Genomic DNA, 19,320 nt, shown 5'->3' with positions numbered 1-19,320 from the left:
AGGGCTGGTTTAAGGAAACGCTGGTCAAATGCTGCTATAATGTGTTGTTTTATTTTGCAAATCACATTGATGGACCAGGGAAAAAAGTCATTATGATTTCTGATTTTGAGGTGTTGGCAATGCTGCTGGCACATGCAGAGAGAGAGCGAGAGAGCATGGTTCCTTTGGTGCTGCTTCTACAGGAGTTGGGTTACATAAGAAGGGAACAGTGCGAACACTGTGTGCTGGTACCATCATTACTCTTATGGTCATACAGGCGGCTCTCCCTGGCTGCTCAGCTGGCTCTACCCGGTTGCTCTCCCTGACTAATCTCCCACGCTGCTCTCCATACCAGGTCATTCAGACCAAAGTAAGGTGTGGTGTTCGCAAAACAAAATTCTACACAATCACATTCACTTTGGTATTTCAATTGTTTTAAGCATTTTTTTTTAGAAAAAGCTTTAACGCACAACAAATACAGTCACAAGGATGCACTTTCATTCTAGGTTTTGGACCTCATATTGAAGCTTATAGTGACTTTAATTGATATATATAGTAAAGTTTTGCAAATCATTGTTTGGTTTGGCTAAAAGTGTCATGAAACCTCCAACATAGTACATTCATTAGAATTTGGGGAAATATTTTTGGGGACCTAACTTGTTTACCACTTTGTTGCTGTGATTTCTCCCTTCACAAAGTAAATGATGACTTCTCCATGAACATCTGGTCAAATAGAGGTGTCTCAACTAACCTTTCTTACTACTCACCCCCCTTTCATCTGAGACGCTTTCTGAATATGGGTTCCAATAAAAACCAAGAGATGCAATAGTTTTCAAATGAAACATCATAGCATACAAATCTAAATCAAAAGAACAAACAGGAATTAGGAACCTTATATTGTTTTTATTGTAGTATACTGCACATCATATTTAACTAGAATTTTCTCAAACAAGAGATATACAAAATTAACTGATACACCCAAACAAATATGTTCTCAAAATAGTTACCTAATTAAATAAATATTTTTTGTTTCCATTAAATACTAGCAGAGATCAAAGGAACACTATTAATTTAACCTCAAACTCCTCCAACAGAATGGACCAAAAGGGATTTGACACAAGTCATTCCAACTCAAATGGTACACACACTAACATACCTGTAAATACAGTGTACACACACACACACACACACACACACACACAATCATATTGTGTATATATAAATATGTATATATACACACAGTGGGTATAAAAAGTCTACAAACCCCTGTTAAAATGCCAAGAATGAGATAAAGATAAATCCTGTCAGAACTTTTTCCACCTTTAATGTGACCTATAATGTGAACAATTTAATTGAAAAACAAACTGAAAATTAAAAAGTTCTGACATTATATATTTTTGGCTAAAAAATTTACATCACAATGAACCTGGCATTTTAACGGGGTGTGTTTTATATCCACTGTATATTACAGAGGAGCCATTTTGTATTAATGTCTTAAAACTGCAAAAAAAAAAGCTTGATTTTAAACCATTTGGTTCCATGCATATTAGATTTTTGTAAAGCAGAATTGTAAAATCATTGTTTGCAACATCTGTTTTTTCATTCACGGTTATTCTGACTTACTGGACTGGTAAGCGGACTTCTCCTTACATTAAGATAATGTACATTCCTTGCATAGATTTCTTTTGTCATGTGGAATGGACAGATAACATTCCCTCATTGGCTCTTTGGTCTCCCGGTAACCAGTTGAAGAGTCAGTCATATGTTGAATATCCTGGATCCACTTTGAAACACTGCAGAAGGATTGGGAGAGAGCTTTGTCCTTACCAACTGTTCCTGCAAAAACAAAAAACACAAGGTTTATTCAAAGGTGCCCACAGGCAAGTCAGGTCTTGTGCTTTTATGTAAAAGATATAATGATATAGGATAATATGCGAGGTGGCTTGTTTGGTTGTGTTGTCACAGTGCATCAGCTCATCAGCAGTCTAGTAGACAGAATTCATCACTGCAAAACGCTGCTGATGCTAGACTTTCTGAAAGAGCATCCAGCCGTACCTATTTAGCCGACCCAAACAGAATGTTCCTTGACCCTGAAAGGAAATTTGCATGCTGCATCCATCAAGTATAATGTTCTAGTCTGATACGATGATTAGATATGGATCTGGCTGTGTCAGGGCTGTTGTTTGTTGGGGGACATAGTTTAATTCAAGCGCTGTTTTCTCATTTCTAGGTCTGTGGTTTTAGGGAAGGTATATTGGGGTGAAATGTTGGCTGGATGGCAGCCTGTGTCTACAGGAAATATCTCAAAATGTGGTTTATTTAAGAGTTTGTGAGTGTGCCTCTGTGTTTTCCTGGGTGTTTCTGAGTTTCCGCGAATACGTGTTGTTCGCCCCTCCCTCCTCCCACACACAGCAGCCAGGTCTGGCTCTCTCCTAAATTAGATTCACATTGAAAAGACTGCAACACGCGGCATCGCATCGCACTTTAACAAAATGGCAAGTAATCCATTCCTGCTCACTCTTCCTCTCACCCCTCCCCACATCCCCAGCCCTCCCCCATGACAGATCCCTCCTGGCTTGGCTCATGACAGTGTCTGTAGTCAGACGCATCGTGGGAAAGGGAAAGGTTCCAATTCAACGGAACGGGGAGAGAGAGGGACGCAGGAGAGACACAGCAGGGAGAAGAAAGGAAGAGCTGGAGGGAGGGTGAAAGGAGAAGAAGGAGGGAGGATGGATGGAGAGGGAGAGGATGAGAGGCTGAAGGGAGGGTGAAAGGAGAAGAAGGAGGGAGGATGGATGGAGAGGGAGAGGATGAGAGGCTGAAGGGAGGGTGAAAGGAGAAGAAGGAGGGAGGATGGATGGAGAGGGAGAGGATGAGAGGCTGAAGGGAGGGTGAAAGAAGAAGAAGGAGGGAGGATGGATGGAGAGGGAGAGGATGAGAGGCTGAAGGGAGGGTGAAAGGAGAAGAAGGAGGGAGGATGGATGGAGAGGGAGAGGATGAGAGGCTGAAGGGAGGGTGAAAGGAGAGGATGAGAGACCATGAAGTGCTGTGAAGGGAGGATGTTTTGTCTGCACCATTTTATACCCTCTCCATGCATTTCTAACCCACAATAAACCCCCTTCCCCTTTTCTCCATGGTTTATGTCATTTAGCACAAAGCAAAAGCACTCACTTCATGTCACATTTTAAAGCACCCGGTCCTGTCCTTTGGCCATGCCAATGATTTCCTCAAGGTTCTAAAAAATGTCTTATGAGAGAAAAAACAACTAGATTGATGGAACTACAGAATGGTATGCCTTAATGTTTGAAAGAAAAGTGAAAATGAAAAAACTTTTGGTTTCATATACTCAAAAATATACTATATACAAAGAAATACATATGGGAGCAGATCTGGGTCATTTCTGGACACACAGCTACATAGCGTTTTAATACCACAGTTTGTCTCTGCAAGTAGAGGTGGGGGCACCTCACTGGGGACTGGTGGCATTTTAATTAGAGAGGTGTGGCTTATTGTAATAGCTGGAATGGGGTTGATGGAATGGTGTCGAACACTAAACTGTTTGATACCATTCCATTAACTTTCTCCCTACGCTCCTGTTATGAAGATCACATTACACAAAGATACACAGTGTACCGGTAATATGTGAAGGGTCCTCACCTTAATGTATGAAGGCAATTTACGACATAAAAGGATAACCCAAAGGAATATGTATACAGTGACTGGACAAAGCACACATTCACGCAGCACTCAGAAAGATAGCATGCTTTCCAGAAATGCCTTGTAGACTGCTTAGGCATCCTTTTTAATGGCTCAGTTTAGGTCATAAAAACAAGATTTAAAAAGCATAACGAGGGCATCAAAACTAAGGGGTGTTATGTGCATTTTGTATCCATCCATCACCCCTGTATTCTCTGTTCTTCTTATTTCTAGGCTCTAAAGAGGGGAGTAACCCAAGAGGCACAGACCAGGACTCCTCCAACCCAGAGGCCATCATTGCCCCCTAATTATCTTGCAACCACCAATCAGACATGAAGCAACAACAAAGTCAACATCCTCCAAATAAGGTGTTGAATAACCCAGGTGTAGGCTGTTCCTACCAAATTCCCTTTATGGATGACAGAAGGCTATAAGACTGGACCCGTTTCTTTTAGATATTAATCACCATTCACTCTATTGCTTCAATCACATCAACTGAGTCAGCTCATTGTAATATTATAGAAGTACCTTAATTGGCGACAGATTGCTGTGTTCTCCTTGCAGCATTCAGAAACAGAAGCCACTGCAATTCATTCTGTACGGTACATGAAATTGTATGCAAAATGACTTGATGGAAATTACAGCGAGAGGTGAATGTTGAACTTTTGTGGTACACATACCCAGATGATGTGTGCTTTAATGGGTTAAGGGTGGACAAAAATACTGCTGCATCAAATGGTCAGATCTGTGTTGAAAAAGAGTGGCAAGAGAATAGGCCTTGTTGTAATCAATCAAAGCTGATTTCTCCTGCGGCATCAAGTGGATAAAATATGCTGGGTCCTATTTTTTGCCACTCGTGCTTGGCTAAGAGTCATGGAAAGATGTTTTTCCTGGTTTTACATTTTGAGGTTGTTTAGTACTCAATGTATACATATTTGATGGTTATTTTTCTTGCTAAATAACTGCTGAATAGATGTAGAACAATTTAGCATCCTTTGATTTGGATTATTGAGATTGTGCTCTGGTGAACATATCTATGACCTACTGGCACTGATGCAATGCTGACACTTCAAGTCTGTGTATCGCTAACTTAAAGATGCTATCTATCCACTACCTGTAAGCATCACTGTACACAATGTTCTTGTGTTGCCCGCATCCCCAGCCAATGTTTCTCTGCTCTGCATGTCTATGCCTGACCTTTCTAATGGAAGATCATGGGGAATGGGTATTTCCTGAGTGCTTTGTAAGTGAGTGAGTGAGTGAGTGAGTGTGTGTTTTAATTTAACAAATCAAATCGGCATCAAAAGTTCTCACATTGACAGTAAAACACAAAAGATCTGCCAATACACGTTTATGGTGTAGGGATAGGCATTAGGTCTGAGTTAGGTTTAGGCATAAATGTTAGATTATTAAGGTTGAGGTTAGAATTACTTTAAGGTTAGGGTTAGGTTAAGGTTAGGGTTTGGTTAAGGTTGGTGTTAATGTTTTTTGCAGCTATAATTTGTAGGACATTTTATTTTATGCATTCAGTCATTTACGTTCACTAAGGACATGTTCCCAGTTACTTACAGTTCCACTGACACAGTTCCAGGTCAAGATAGTGCCTTGACAATGATCGGAACACCCACACGTCAACCTGTTATTTGGGCCATGGTTATTAATAGGCCATGAACCACAGATGACATTCCTCCTATTAAATCCTGTGGCCTATTAAACACTGCTTAACTGGTACTCTACAACATTTGGCTTTGACTGGATTTGTGGCTCCTTCTCTCCCTTTCTGAAAGATATGGACATGGATATGACCTCAGGCACGCTGGAATTATTTTATAAAACAAGCTACAAAAGGAAACATCCATCCATGCAGCTTGCTTACAAAGTTTAACGCCTTTCATTTTATATTTTGCCATTGAATTGAGAAGTGATCCGTCCTGGCGCTGTCGCTAATGTCTTTACCTCATTGGGAGTGATTGAAAGGCAAGACAGAGTCAGCTCAGCCTGGCCCGTACTCTCTCTGACAGATGGCACAGAGAAGTGTGGGTGGGGGAGGCGCATGGGGTGGCACTAAATCCCTGGAGACCCCCCCCCCCACCGCCACCCTCCAAAAAAGGTACTCAGTGTCACGCAACATCTGACCTGAGCTGCCCAACAAAGAAGAGGTGGGTGTATGCCCGGCGTCAGACAGGAAACCTCCAGTCCTTCAGTGTCTTTCTCTCTGCCTATGTAACCTGTGTCTCTCCACACCTGAAGGCACTCTGGCACAAAGCACCACGTACAGGATTGGCTCTCCAAATCGAAGGGGCCAGCTGTGTTCATTACAGGGACTTCCTCTCCTCTGCCTGAAAGTCCTGCTGTAACGAGGTCAATGTCATACCTCAGTGTTTGGGTGTTACATGATTGTTCCAAACAGCTGGGTCACTGAGCAGCTTCAGGGTAGGACGCTGCCCCCCGCCACCCCCTTAAAGATTCCTCAGGACAAGCCAACACCTGGCACCTGGCTATGATCTATACACTATATTGTCCCTTGTGGGTTTGTGTTGTCTATGTCTTTCAAGTAGCTCTGCCTTTGTCCAGAAATAGTGCTATGTAAGGAATGGAGAGACATCAGGGACTTGTACAATGACTTCTATAGGACAAGATACCGCCACTGAGACTTATTTTGAGGATTCGGCCCATTTTGAAAGACACTTAAAATCCCTGGTGTATGCCCTTGAAGCACTGCGCCGCTCCCAGAAACACCTCACCTCTCCCACGGTCACTATAGCGAGGTCGGGTGTCTCAGACGGGCTGCTCTGCTGGAGTGCAGTAGTGGTGGTGGGGGCGATAGAGGCGGAGTTGCTAGCAGTGGTCTGGGGAGCGGAGATGGAGTTGGTGGTATTGTGGTCCCTCTGGTGAAGCTCTGCGTGTCTGAAGGTCTCCCTGGCTCCGTTGTAGGCAGCCTGGTAGCTGGTCTCATTGGGGAGGTGGGAGACCCCAAGCCCAGGGCTGGCGTATGGGGCAGGAGGTCGTGGTTTCCTGGTGGTTTTGGCTGGCCTTGCCCCCACCCACGGCCGGTACTCCTGTCTGGAGAGGATGGGGATGGGGAAAGATCTGCAAGTGTGTTTTCTCCTGTTTTAACACACTCCGCTATAGATTGGTCTATTTTATTTATGCTTATTATGGTTTAGGCTGTTATACATCAGTATTATTGTGCGCACCAAGCCAATTAAAGCAAGAACGAACCAGTCAGAGTGTAATGTTGGCCCTAATGACTGTAGGCGTCATCGATGGAGGAGGAAACAAGCAACAAGGCCATACTTGTGAATTTGACATTGAGAAATTGTTAGAGTAAATAAAATAAAATAAATGTATTTATAAATTATCCAAATGTATGTTTCTGTAATTGTTATGTTGTGAACATATCTTTTTTGATACATTTTATCCAAATCAATTGTTATGAACATTTGTGTGTAATTCACTCAACGTGTTGTGTTTCTGTGAGTCTGACAAATTTGCGATTAAGATTATCTAACATAGTTGTACTGTAAGATGGCCGCCGATATTATAGAACATCCGACTTAGCTCTAACTTTGGAACGCTATACAGCATAATGCTACTCATTCAGTTCCAGTTGTGAAATGATGAAACTCTCGACTTGGTATAAATTGACTGGAAGCTTAATACGATTTTCATTTGTTGTGTTATAGTGGCTGACGGGGTTGGCTCCATATCTATTTATTTTCCACATCCTAATAAGTATTTTTCACACGGTTTAATATTGAGTCTGCTTAGATTATAATGCAGCTTGGGCCGAAATAGATTCGGTAGAGTCGTTTATATTCCTCCATGGTAACACAAATCACGGTATAATCTTTTTTTTTTGTCACTAATTTGACAAATTACTATTTCAGAACGGTTAAAAGGGGGGAAAACACTTTTAGAGAGAACACATCCAATTCAGCTAACGCAAACGCGCACGCGTACAAACTCACACTCTCTCTTACACACAGACCCACAGACACACACACACTCACACACACACCATATAATGCCGCATGCCAGAATGGTATATGTTGCAATTTCCGTTTAGAGCAATCGTATTATAATGCAATAGTAATAATTAGGCTACTGTATTACATTAGGGCAAATAGCTTAAGGTTTGTTGAAGTTTTTTAATATTATAATTATTATAATATGATTACTTAATATTTAGTGCATCATTTGTAAATGTACTTCTGGAATCCTTAGGTCGAAGCACAGTGAGTTAGCAACGGTTTAAGGGTGAGTGGACTGAACAGCTCCCGGTGCTGAAATGAAAGCGTCAGATTGATGGAGCCTACCTGTAAGAGCTTTTGGCTGTTCCTGTCGCTTGCTCACCCCAGCTCTCTCTGCCCTCGAGCTCTTTATCCCTTTCCCCCCTGTCCCCTTTTGTCTGGCTGTCATTGGGGCTGTCCGAACCAATGTCGCCCCCTTTTCCGTCATTAATCCAGGGGAAATTCTCCTTCTTCGGAATAGGCCAGGGTTTGTAATCCTGCTTGTACTGAGTGATGCTGGAGAAAGGCACGTCGGGTTGGTGGTAGTCCTCCCGGGGTTTGAAGTTGGGCTCTCTCCGGCCCCTCAATGATCTCCGGGTTCCCGGGACATCTCCGGGTGTCTGGGATGATTCGCGGTGATCCGGGGGGGAATAGTTGTGACCCAGAACCCTCTCCGTCGGTACCTGTTTGGTGATGGACCGCACTTCTTGGTCAGAGATGTCCGAATAGTTTTGAATGGTCAGTGGCACTGAAAGATCAGATTTGTCAAACTGATTCCAAAACCGTGCCAGACAGCACACTCTGCTAATGCACGGCCAAGCCATAGCAATGTAGTTCGAATCCAAAGTCTTTTTAAAGAAAAGCGGGATGAAATAAAATTAAGCTAAAGAAAATGTAAATAAAAACACCCGTCGTTAGTTACATTCAGAAGTGCGGCTGTGTGTGTTAGCCCATTCCTGGAAACCTGCGCGAGCGTGCAGTCTCCATGCCAGGGCTCTGGAATGCCAGGATGGAGCCGAGCGGCTTGTGCGCGTCGATAAGCTGTCATTGCACATTCGTCTCACGTGGTATTAAGGCTTGTAGATGCAGAGGAATCTATAACAAATTATGTATCGTGAGCCCAACTTGGAGAAAAGCTATGCTATTGCAATTCAGGTCAACTTATTAAATGACAGTCTCAGCACAAATCTGTTGTTCTCTCTTCCAAATCTGCAGCCTGCATAACGGTTAATAATGATGAAAGTCCTGTAGTCTATTTAGCTCGCTGGATATTAATATGTAAAAGACATTAGCCTCCAGGCTATGGTGTGAACTTAAAGTATACTGTATATACACATTCAGATGTGTATCGCATCACGGCTCTGAGGAGGTAATAAACAAGTTTAATTACAGTCAGCTTTGTGAAATCTATGTGCAACACTGCTTATGCTGCGAGACAATTCGCCCTCCAGTTGCCTCTTGTTTCCACAGGTAAATAAACTGTTGATTCTACAATCAGTCATTGTTGTTATATATTCATTACAGGATTAATATTTCAACCAAGCAACCTTTAAGAACCAATCAAATTATGATTTAGGTAACAGAAAATCAAATTCACTTGAGTTTCTATACCTCTCAGCATCATGTCACCATTCTGTCAGCGTTCTGCAGAGATTTTCAAGTAAGCTAAATTACTTACAAACGACATCTCATGGTTGTCTTTTCCAGATACATTTAAAAAAAAATGTTGGTTCTGAATGATGGATTCATTAAGTGATTGTTATATGCAGTGCCGCCTCTAGCCTTTTGGGGACCCTAAGAAAAATAATATTTTGGGCCCCCTCTCCCCCAGTAGTTGGGGTTTCCCTAGCAGTTGGGGCCCCCTAGATGTTGTGGGCCCCATGCAAATGCTTATGTCGCTTATGCCTAGAACCTGTCCTGATTATATGTAATATAGGAAAGAGAAGCCTACAAATGATTGCAACAGAATAAGCATTATTGTTTCCATATCATTCATTTATGTGCTTTACTCAAGGGACAACAACGGATATTATACCTGATCAATCAGTAACTAAACAAACATTCTAGTCTATGGGTGGGCAAACATTCCCTATCAAGGGCAACATTGGGACTTTGAAATTCATTGGAGTGCTGCATGTTTGTTATATACTATTTGTCATAATCAATTTGCTGCACCAGAAAAGGGCTGTAATTAAAACATTTACTGGTCTATAGTCACTTTAAACTAGTTTTAGATGTTTAGCTCTGGGACGTTTAAAACGTACCCCATAGATACCCCATTTCTTTCAATTTCTGTCATTTTTCACTTTCTGGTATTATGAATGGAATAGTACACCTTGAGAAGTTAGATTTGTATGTGTTCTAACTAAGAGGCAGGAACAGGGAACTGGTGTTAAGAGTTACGTGTCTCATTTGAACGTGTATAAATATGTTAATGTCTAAACACCAAATAAAAATGCCATATTAGAAGTAAGGACTATATTGTAACATCCCTCATTTGTACTCACATGAGAGATGGAGTTTTCTTGTATTTTTATGAATAACATAGCAATATTAGGCTATATTCTATGTCTCGCTTAAATAGTTCAGGCAATGTGTGAATTGACACAGCATATCATAAATGAGAATTATACAGCATGAGCCAGCATTTGCAACAAACAGTTAATGACGGCTTATCAGAAAAATACAGTTTGGCTAATGTGTAATTTCTTATAAATAAGCCTGTGTAGTATTTGCCCAGACAATATTTGCTGACCTATAAAATAAGAATGTTTCTATTTTCTTATGTTTTGGGGGTTTAAGTACTTGACAGTTTAGAAAAAAAGAAAACTTCACTTAATTTTCTTAAAGCGATCTTATAGTAAACATTTTACAAAGCAGTATGGTAAAAAAAAATACCTTCTTACTTTTGTGGCCAACTTTGTTATGATATTACAGCAGAGTTATTTCAGGTGTAAGGATGTGAATAAAGGTGCCTGTCTACCCACTGTGCTATTTCACATGCTTTAGGTAGTTACAAAGATTAGATAGCATGTATCTAGGAATAGATTGGAAATGCATAGGCTGTGTTTCTAAGTTATTTGGGGGTGGAGGAGTGGGAATTAGCCATATGTCATAAAGATAGCATACAGTACCTACCTCAGCAGAACATGGTGTTCTCTATGCTATTAACCAAACCGCCCATAAAGCATCGTGTTCTGCTTGATTGCACTATATAAGGTGCAGTGTCTGGAGCAGTGAACCAACTTCATTTAACTTCCTAAAAGGTAAGAGTGTGTTAATCATGTGTTCTAGCCATGTCATTCTAGCTGCTACAAACTAACAGGATTAGGGTGTTAAAGAAAACTTCTCTCTAACCCAACAGGTAGTTTTTTTGACATGTCTGCATTGAAATACACTGTGGGCCTTCTGGCTCTGCTTGTGGTGGCTGCCTGGGCCGAGGAGGTGAGTCAAACTCTCCTAAATATTCCCAGGGTGTCGTCCATCTACGTTCATCTATTATTCATGAGTGGTTGTGTAAATAACTGTTCACAATAAGGTGTTTGTAAATTTGTCAATGGTATTTTCTCTCTCTGCCTTTATTGTGTGGTGCCCCAGGAGCTCTCTGTCTCTGAGCTGTTGGAGATTGCCAACAGGAATGTTGGTAATAAAGTTTTTAAATTGGGTTTTAAAATTCCATTTTAGTCCAAAACTGGTTTCATATTCTTTAGCCAGGAAACTGATCCAAAGCGTCCTGCATTGACTTCCTGTCTCGTTTTCATTCCTCCAGTGCATACCCGCAACGAGCCCTTGATTGTGGATGACATCGCCTATAACTCTGAGTCTGAGAGGAACGCCGACCCCTGCACGTCTCGTGGCTGCATGTGGCCCAAGTCCAGTGATGGAAAGGTCTATGTGCCCTACGTTATCTCTAACCAGTTCTGTAAGTACCAAGAACAGCTACCTGGAATGTTATTTCATGTGTAATAGTTTACCATTACTGCCGGTGTAGCAAGGTGAGATAGGTACTTTAACATGCTTTGACTTTTTTTCATCACTGTAACAAATAGCCAGAGACCCAAACTCTGGGGAAGTATAAGGTTAAGTGACTGGCTATTGACTGTTTTGTTATTGTGTTGCTAGATATGTTAAAAACTGGTCATTTTTTAACAGCAGTTTTCTTGTCCCATCTGGGTTTTGCCAGCCTCCAGAGAGCTGCAAGTCATTGAGCGTGGTCTGCAGTCCTTTGCCGGCTTCTCCTGCATCAACTTTGTGAAGCGCACAAACCAGAAAGACTACCTGAACATCCAGTCCCAAAATGGGTACATTAACCATGGAATAACCTGTTCCTGACCTGTAGCATGCTCTATAATTAAAGTTTGATTTGGTTAAATAACTCTGGCAAATTAACTCATTTCAGGTGCTGGTCCTATGTTGGTCGTCTTGGCAACGCCCAGGTTGTGTCTCTGAGCCGTTCCGGTTGTGTGTACCACGGCACCACCCAGCATGAGCTCCTCCACGCCCTGGGCTTCAACCATGAGCAGACCCGCAGCGACCGTGACAACCATATCCGTGTTCTCCTCCAGAATGTGCAGTCGGGTAGGTTTCCTTTAGCTTTGCCATGACCCCATAAAGTCCATGAAGAACACCAGTCCTTCTGTTCCACTTTATTCTGTTATGCACAATTTTTATCTCTTTTATATATTTACATATGTACACATACAATCCCATGCCCTTTATTGCATTAATCACCAATCGTTATATTCATTTTATGGATGAGATTAATCTGATGTACTTCCTGTCCTCCAGGTATGGAGCACAACTTCAACAAGATTGCCACCCTCAACCAGAACACGGCCTACGACTACAACTCTGTCATGCAGTACCACAAGTTAGTCACGATTGTTTTATTACTTCCACATGAGTAGGTACCTTGGCTAGTCATTCGATTTTCTGAGCAGCCTCATAGGATCATTTCTCACCTGGTGTTAGGGTCCATCCTTCAGGGTTAGTTTTCCAACTGTCTCCCTCTCATGTATCTCCTCTTTCACTTTGAATCTAAATAAGAATGACTGATATCATTCTAGTGTAAGCCTTTCAACCCCTCATCCCAGTATTCATCATGATGTGGTGTAATTGCAGGTTTGCCTTCTCCAAGAACAACCAGCCCACCATGGTCCCCATCCCCAACCAGAATGTGGAGATCGGCAAAGCCACCGCCATGAGCCAGAATGACATCACTCGTCTTAACAGACTGTACAAGTGTTAAACAGACACCTCCTATTTCTGTTCCTTGCATTAAGTTGTTTTGGTGACTAAGTGTTGATGTTTAATAAAATGCCATATAACAATATGATGTATTTTTTATTTATAATGAAAAAATGGCAATGGTCTGGATGCCAAACAAGGAATGCCTGGAACAATCGAACCACTGGCACTGTTGGTAGGCTAGAGAATTGCAAGATATGTTTAAAATAGTATAAATTATAAACTCACCTAAAGGATTATTAGGAACACCTGTTCAATTTCTCATTAATGCAATTATCTAATCAACCAATCACATGGCAGTTGCTTCAATGCATTTAGGGGTGTGGTCCTGGTCAAGACAATCTCCTGAACTCCAAACTGAATGTCAGAATGGGAAAGAAAGTTGATTTAAGCAATTTTGAGCGTGGCATGGTTGTTGGTGCCAGACGGGCCGGTCTGAGTATTTCACAATCTGCTCAGTTACTGACATTTTCACGCACAACCATTTCTAGGATTTACAAAGAGTGGTGTGAAAAGGGAAAAACATCCAGTATGCGGCGGTCCTGTAGGCAAAAATGCCTTGTTGATGCTAGCGGTCAGAGGAGCATGGGCCGACTGATTCAAGCTGATAGAAGAGCAACTTTGACTGAAATAACCACTCGTTACAACCGAGGTATGCAGCAAAGCATTTGTGAAGCCACAACACGCACAACCTTAAGGCGGATGGGCTACAACAGCAGAAGACCCCACCGGGTACCACTCATCTCCACTACAAAGAGTCCACTACAAAGAGGAAAAAGAGGCTACAATTTGCACAAGCTCACCAAAATTGGACAGTTGAAGACTGGAAGAATGTTGCCTGTTCTGATGAGTCTCGATTTCTGTTGAGACATTCAGATGGTAGAGTCAGAATTTGGCGTAAATGGAATGAGAACATGGATCCATCATGCCTTGTTACCACTGTGCAGGCTGGTGGTGGTGGTGTAATGGTGTGGGGGATGTTTTCTTGGCACACTTTAGGCCCCTTAGTGCCAATTGGGCATCGTTTAAATGCCACGGCCTACCTGAGCATTGTTTCTGACCATGTCCATCCCTTTATGACCACCATGTACCCATCCTCTGATGGCTACTTCCAGCAGGATAATGCACCATGTCACAAAGCTTGAATAATTTCAAATTGGTTTCTTGAACATGACAATGAGTTCACTGTACTGAAATGGCCCACACAGTCACCAGATCTCATCCCAATAGAGCATCCTTGGGATTTGGTGGAACGGGAGCTTGGTGCCCTGGATGTGCATCCTACAAATCTCAATCAACTGCAAGATGCTATCCTATCAATATGGGCCAACATTTCTAAAGAATGCTTTCAGCACCTTGTTGAATCAATGTCACATTGAATTAAGGCAGTTCTGAAGGCGAAATGGGGTCAAACACAGTATTAGTATGGTATTCCTAATAATCCTTTAGGTGAGTGTAGATCTGCTATATACTGATATTTAGACCAAACGAACTCTTTAATATTTGTTTTTGTCTGCCACTTGGCTACTAAGGGTCTAACTCTAACTGCAGTCAGTCCCAATAATGAGATCATGCATTAACCTACCATAGAACAGAGCATGCATTAACCGACCATAGAGTAGAGCCTGTATTTCCCTACTATTGAGCTCTTGATAGGTCTGGTGGATCCCAGATGCTTGAGACCCAACCTGCGTTTTATGACTTACTGACTCATTTTATTCATAAGGCTGCAACTTGACAACATTTGGAGGTCTGAATATTATCTGAATGGACTGTATATAGTATATATTGGCTCTAAAATATATTCACGCCTTTGTTCTTTTCCATAGTTTATTGTGTTTCAACATGAAGTCAAAACTGATTTAATCAGGACTTTATGCAACTTAACACTGAAAATTCCATAATTCATTGATTCATCTTCATCCGCTTATCCGGTATTGGGTCGCAGGGGCAGCAGGTTCAGCAGGGGACCCTAAACTTCCCTTTCCCAAGCCACATTTGTCAGCTCTGACTTGGGGATCCCGAGGCTTTCCCAGGCCAGTGTCGAAAAATAATATCTCCACCTAGTCCTGGGTCTACCACAAGGTCTCCTCCCTGCTGGACGTGCCTGGAACACCTCAATAGGGAGACGTCCTGGGGGCATCCTTACCAGATGCCCGAACCACCTCAACTGGCTCCTTTCGATGCAAAGGAGCAGCGGCTCTACTCTGAGTTCCTCACAGATGACTGAGCTTCTCACCCTTTCTCTAAGGGAGAAGTCAGCCACCCTTCTGAGAAAACCCATTTCAGCCGCTTGTACTTGCGATCTAGTTCTTTTGGTCATGACCCAGCCTTCATGACCATAGTTGAGGATAGCATCGAAAATTGACTGGTATATCGAGAGCTTTGCCTTCTGGCTCAGCTCTCTTTTCGTCACAACAGTGCGGTAAAGCGAATTAAATACCACCCCCGCTTCTACGATTCTCCAGCCAATCTCCCGCTCCATTGTCCCCTCACTCGCAAACAAGACCCCGAGATACTTGAACTTCTTTACTTGGGGTAACGCCTCATTCCCTACCTGGAGGAGGCACTCCATCTGTTTCCTGCTGAGAACCATGGCCTCAGATTTAGTGGTGCTAATCCTCATCCCAAACACTCGCACTCGGTCCAGTGAGTGCTGAAGGTCACAGACCGATGATGCCATCAGGACCACATCATCTGCAAAAAGCAGCGATGAGATCCCTAGCCCACCGAACTTCAACCCCTCCCCACCCCGACTATGCCTCGTAGTCCTGTCCATGAAAGTTGCAAACAGGATTGGTGACAAAGCGCAGCCCTGGCGGAGGCCAACCCCCACCTGGAACGAGTCCAACTTAATACCGAGAACCCGAACACAGCTCTGGACGTACAGGGATTGGATAGCCCTCAGAAAGGACCTCCCCAACCCATACCCCCACAGCACCTCCCTCAGTATCTCAGTATCTCGGTCATACGCCTTCTCCAGATCCACAAAACACATGTAGACTGGATGGGCATATTCCCAGGCCCCCTCCAGAATCCTTGCAAGAGTAAAGAGCTGGTCGGTTTTTCTGAGACCAGGACGAAATCCGCATTGTTCCTCTTCAATCTGAGGTTCAACTATCTGCCAAACCCTCCTTTCCAATACCTTTGAGTAGACTTTCCCAGGGAGGCTGAGAAGTGTGATACCCCTGTAATTGGCACACACCCTCTGGTCCCCCTTTTTGAACAGGGGAACCACCACTCCGGATCCGCCACTACTTTGGCACTGTCCCCGACTCCCACGCAATGTTGAAGAGGCGTGTCATACAAGACATCCCCTCCACACCAAAAGCTTTCAACATTTCTGGACGGATCTTGTCAATCCCTGGAGCTTTGCCACTTTGGAGTTGTTTGACTACCTCGGTGACTTCTGCCAAGGAGATTGACGATGCTTCCCCATCAGCCTCAAACTCTGCCTCCACTATAGAGGGCGTGTTAGTGGGATTTAGGAGTTCCTCAAAGTGTTCCTTCCATCGCCCAATTACCTCCTCAGTTGAGGTGAACAGTATCCCATCCTTACTGTACACAGCTTGGATGGTTCCCCCGTTTTCCCCTCCTGAGGTGGCGGACGGTTTTCCAGAAGCACCTTATTGACGACCAAAAGTCCTTCTCCATGGCTTATCCAAACTCCTCCCACACCCGCTGTTTTGCCTCTTTCACAGCAGAGGTCACAGCCCTTCAGGTTCGTCGGTACAGTACAACCATCTCCGGAGTCCTCCAGGATAACATATCCCGGAAAGGCCTCCTTCTTCAGTCGGACGGCTTTCCTGACCACTGGTGTCCACCAGGGTGTTTGAGGGTTACCGCCCCTTGATGCACCTAAGACCGTTAGACCACAGCTTCCCTCCGCAGCTTCGGAAACAGAGGCTTTGAACATCGACCACTCAGGTTCAATGCCCCCAACCTACAAGGGGATGCCAGAAAAGCTCAGCTGGAGGTATGAGTTGAAGATCTTTCAGACGGGGGCCTCATCGAGACGTTCCCAGTTCACCCACACTATCGGCACTATCGGCCTAGGGTGCTCTGGTACCACGTACATCCTGATGTTTGAACATGGTGTTCGTTATAGATAATCCATGACTAGCACAGAACTCTAACAACAAACGACCACTCAAGTTCAGATCAGGGTGGCCGTTCCTCCCTATCACGCCTCTCCAGGTGTCTCCATCATTGCCCATGTGTGCGTTGAAGTCCCCCAGCAGAATTATGGAGTCCCCTACTGGAGCCCCATACAGAACTCCATTCAGGGTCTCCAAGAAGGCCAAATACTCTGAACTGCTGTTCGGGGCATATGCACAAACAACAGTTAGAGTTTTCCCCCCATAACCCGTAGGTGTAGGGAGGGGACCCTCTCATCCACTGGGTTAAATTTCAACATAGCGGCGCTCAGCCGGGGGCTTGTGAGTATCCCAACCCCTGCCCGGCGCCTCACACCCTGGGCAACTCCAGAGAAGAATAGAATCCATCCCCTATCCAGGAGTACGGTTCCAGAACTGAGACTGTGCATGGATGTAAGCCCCACCAGATCTAACTGATAGCGCTCCACCTCCCCCACAAGTTCCGTCTCCTTCCCCCAAAGAGAGGTGACTTTCCACGCATGAGTGGTCGGCCCATAGGATGGACAGGGTGGTGTTTTTTCAGGCTATGCGTGACCGGGCTCAATGGCAAACCAGGCCACCAGGCGCTCGCCGGCGAGCCCTCCCTCTGGGCCCCGGGCTTCTTCCAGGCAGAGTAATTCCTCCTCTTCCTCACTTGTGCATAGTTTTTTTTTTTAACCATTCTTAGTCTGGCTCATCCCCTGAGACCACTTTGCCATGGGAAACCCTACCAGGAGCACTAAGGCCCAGACAACATAGCCCTCAGGTTCATAGGAACACACAAACCTCTCCAACACGATAAGGTGATGGCTCCTGGATAGGGAAAAAAGGTCAATGTCCTGAAAATTCCATAATGTCAAAGTGAACATTTTTTATGTACGAATTGTTCTAAATTCATTTAGTGGTGGCACAATTACTCACTCCTTTAGTCACTATTTGTTAGATGCACTTCGTATAGCAATTACAGCCGTAAGTCCATTTGGATTAGTGTCTAGTACATCTGGACACAGCCATTTCTGTGGATTTTTCTTTGCTAAATTTCTTGAGAAACATGAAGTTGGATGGGGAACTTAGGTGAATAGCAATTTTCAACCCTTCCCACATATTCTTAGTTGGATTGAGGTCTGGGCTTTGACTGGGTCACTCCAGGACATTTACCTTTTTGTTTTAATCCACTCCAGTATGGATTTGGCTGTATATTTTGGTTCATTGTCTTGCAGGAAGATGAATCTTCTCCAAAGTCACAGTTCTCTAGCAGACTTCAGCTTGCACCTGTTAGAAATCGGCGGTTACATATAGTGGTCAAATAATGTAAAACCCGTATCAAATCGAGGGAGAAGTTTGCTCAAGTTTATTGGAAAAGTGCAGCACAGATGTCATTTGGTGAATGTTCCTTTATCTTCTCACTGTAATGTTAGTTGCCAGCTAGCCTATACATTAAGGGCATTTCTACCTAGCAAAGATCAGGTTTCCAAGACAGTAACCCCCATGCCAAATGGTCAATGTAACATTGCTGTGGTTATCAGAACGCAACCCACAGAGAGATAATCTAAAAACAGGTTTCTGTTGTTCTCATTATCTAGGCAAATTCACTTCCAATGCATACAATATACATATTGTAATTATTCATGCTCAGATTCCACACACCAAACATGTAGAGTTAAAGCCAAAAAGCTTGAATTTGATCACATCAGACCATCATCCACAGAGTCTCCCACGAGCCTTCTGGCAAACTCCGCCTAAGATTTGAAGAGAGTTTTTTTCAATAATTCATTCATTCATTCATTCATCTTCTTACGCTTCATCCGGGGCCGGGTCGCGGGGGCAGCAGTCTAAGCAGAGATGCCCAGACTTCCCTCTCCCCAGACACTTCCTCCAGCTCTTCCGGGGGGACACAGAGGAGTTCCCAGGCCAGCCGGGAGACATAGTCCCTCCAGCGTGTCCTAGGTCTTCCCCGGGGTCTCCTCCCGGTGGGACGGGACCGGAACACCTTCCCAGGAAGGCGTTCCGGAGGCATCCGAAACAGATGCCCAAGCCACCTCAGCTGACCCCTCTCGATGTGGAGGAGCAGCGGCTCTACTCTGAGCTCCTCCCGGGTGACCGAGCTTCTCACCCTATCTCTAAGGGATCGCCCAGCCACCCTGCGGAGAAAGCTCATTTTGGCCGCCTGTATCCGGGATCTTGTCCGTTCGGTCATGACTCAAAGCTCATGACCATAGGTGAGAGTAGGAACGTAGATTGACCGGTAA

The 19,320-nt window shown here is 43.8% G+C and overlaps 2 protein-coding genes across 3 annotated transcripts; one reads left to right on the top strand and one right to left on the bottom strand.

Moving 5' to 3' along the window:
- Window positions 1-1,288: 1,288 nt before the first annotated feature.
- On the bottom strand, window positions 1,289-8,867 carry map6d1 (MAP6 domain containing 1). 2 transcript variants are annotated; one of them, XM_020042567.2, is made up of 3 exons: window positions 7,995-8,867; window positions 6,420-6,765; window positions 1,289-1,815 (listed from the first exon to the last, which is right to left on the bottom strand). In XM_020042567.2, exons 1-3 carry the CDS (start codon window positions 8,510-8,512, stop codon window positions 1,738-1,740), a joined length of 942 nt encoding a protein of 313 aa, XP_019898126.2. In that variant the 5' UTR covers window positions 8,513-8,867; the 3' UTR covers window positions 1,289-1,737. The 2 variants fall into 2 exon arrangements, with proteins under 2 accessions (XP_019898126.2, XP_012986643.2); XM_013131189.4 differs by having other exon boundaries at window positions 6,420-6,738; window positions 7,995-8,860.
- Window positions 8,868-10,932: 2,065 nt separating this feature from the next.
- LOC114837709 (high choriolytic enzyme 1-like) lies at window positions 10,933-12,936 on the top strand. The gene is made up of 8 exons (XM_029118858.2): window positions 10,933-10,954; window positions 11,053-11,132; window positions 11,286-11,331; window positions 11,458-11,610; window positions 11,872-11,989; window positions 12,088-12,266; window positions 12,477-12,558; window positions 12,810-12,936. Exons 2-8 carry the CDS (start codon window positions 11,067-11,069, stop codon window positions 12,934-12,936), a joined length of 771 nt encoding a protein of 256 aa, XP_028974691.1. The 5' UTR covers window positions 10,933-10,954; window positions 11,053-11,066.
- Window positions 12,937-19,320: the final 6,384 nt, after the last annotated feature.

The sequence above is a fragment of the Esox lucius genome, chromosome 3, assembly GCF_011004845.1.
Source record: "Esox lucius isolate fEsoLuc1 chromosome 3, fEsoLuc1.pri, whole genome shotgun sequence".
NCBI classification, from domain to species: domain Eukaryota; kingdom Metazoa; phylum Chordata; class Actinopteri; order Esociformes; family Esocidae; genus Esox; species Esox lucius.
This window is presented reverse-complemented; position numbering and strand designations above follow the sequence as displayed.

Excerpts from the sequence above, each read along its gene's own strand:
- map6d1 (XM_020042567.2), bottom strand. The coding sequence starts at position 8,512 with ATGGCTTGGCCGTGCATTAGCAGAGTGTGCTGTCTGGCACGGTTTTGG. Across the intron at positions 6,766-7,994 it reads ACAGCCAAAAGCTCTTACAG|ATCTTTCCCCATCCCCATCC; the intron begins GTAGGCTCCATC and ends ACACACTTGCAG. Across the intron at positions 1,816-6,419 it reads CTATAGTGACCGTGGGAGAG|GAACAGTTGGTAAGGACAAA; the intron begins GTGAGGTGTTTC and ends TTGTTTTTGCAG.
- LOC114837709 (XM_029118858.2), top strand. The coding sequence starts at position 11,067 with ATGTCTGCATTGAAATACACTGTGGGCCTTCTGGCTCTGCTTGTGGTG. Across the intron at positions 11,332-11,457 it reads GATTGCCAACAGGAATGTTG|TGCATACCCGCAACGAGCCC; the intron begins GTAATAAAGTTT and ends TCATTCCTCCAG. Across the intron at positions 12,559-12,809 it reads TCTGTCATGCAGTACCACAA|GTTTGCCTTCTCCAAGAACA; the intron begins GTTAGTCACGAT and ends GTGTAATTGCAG.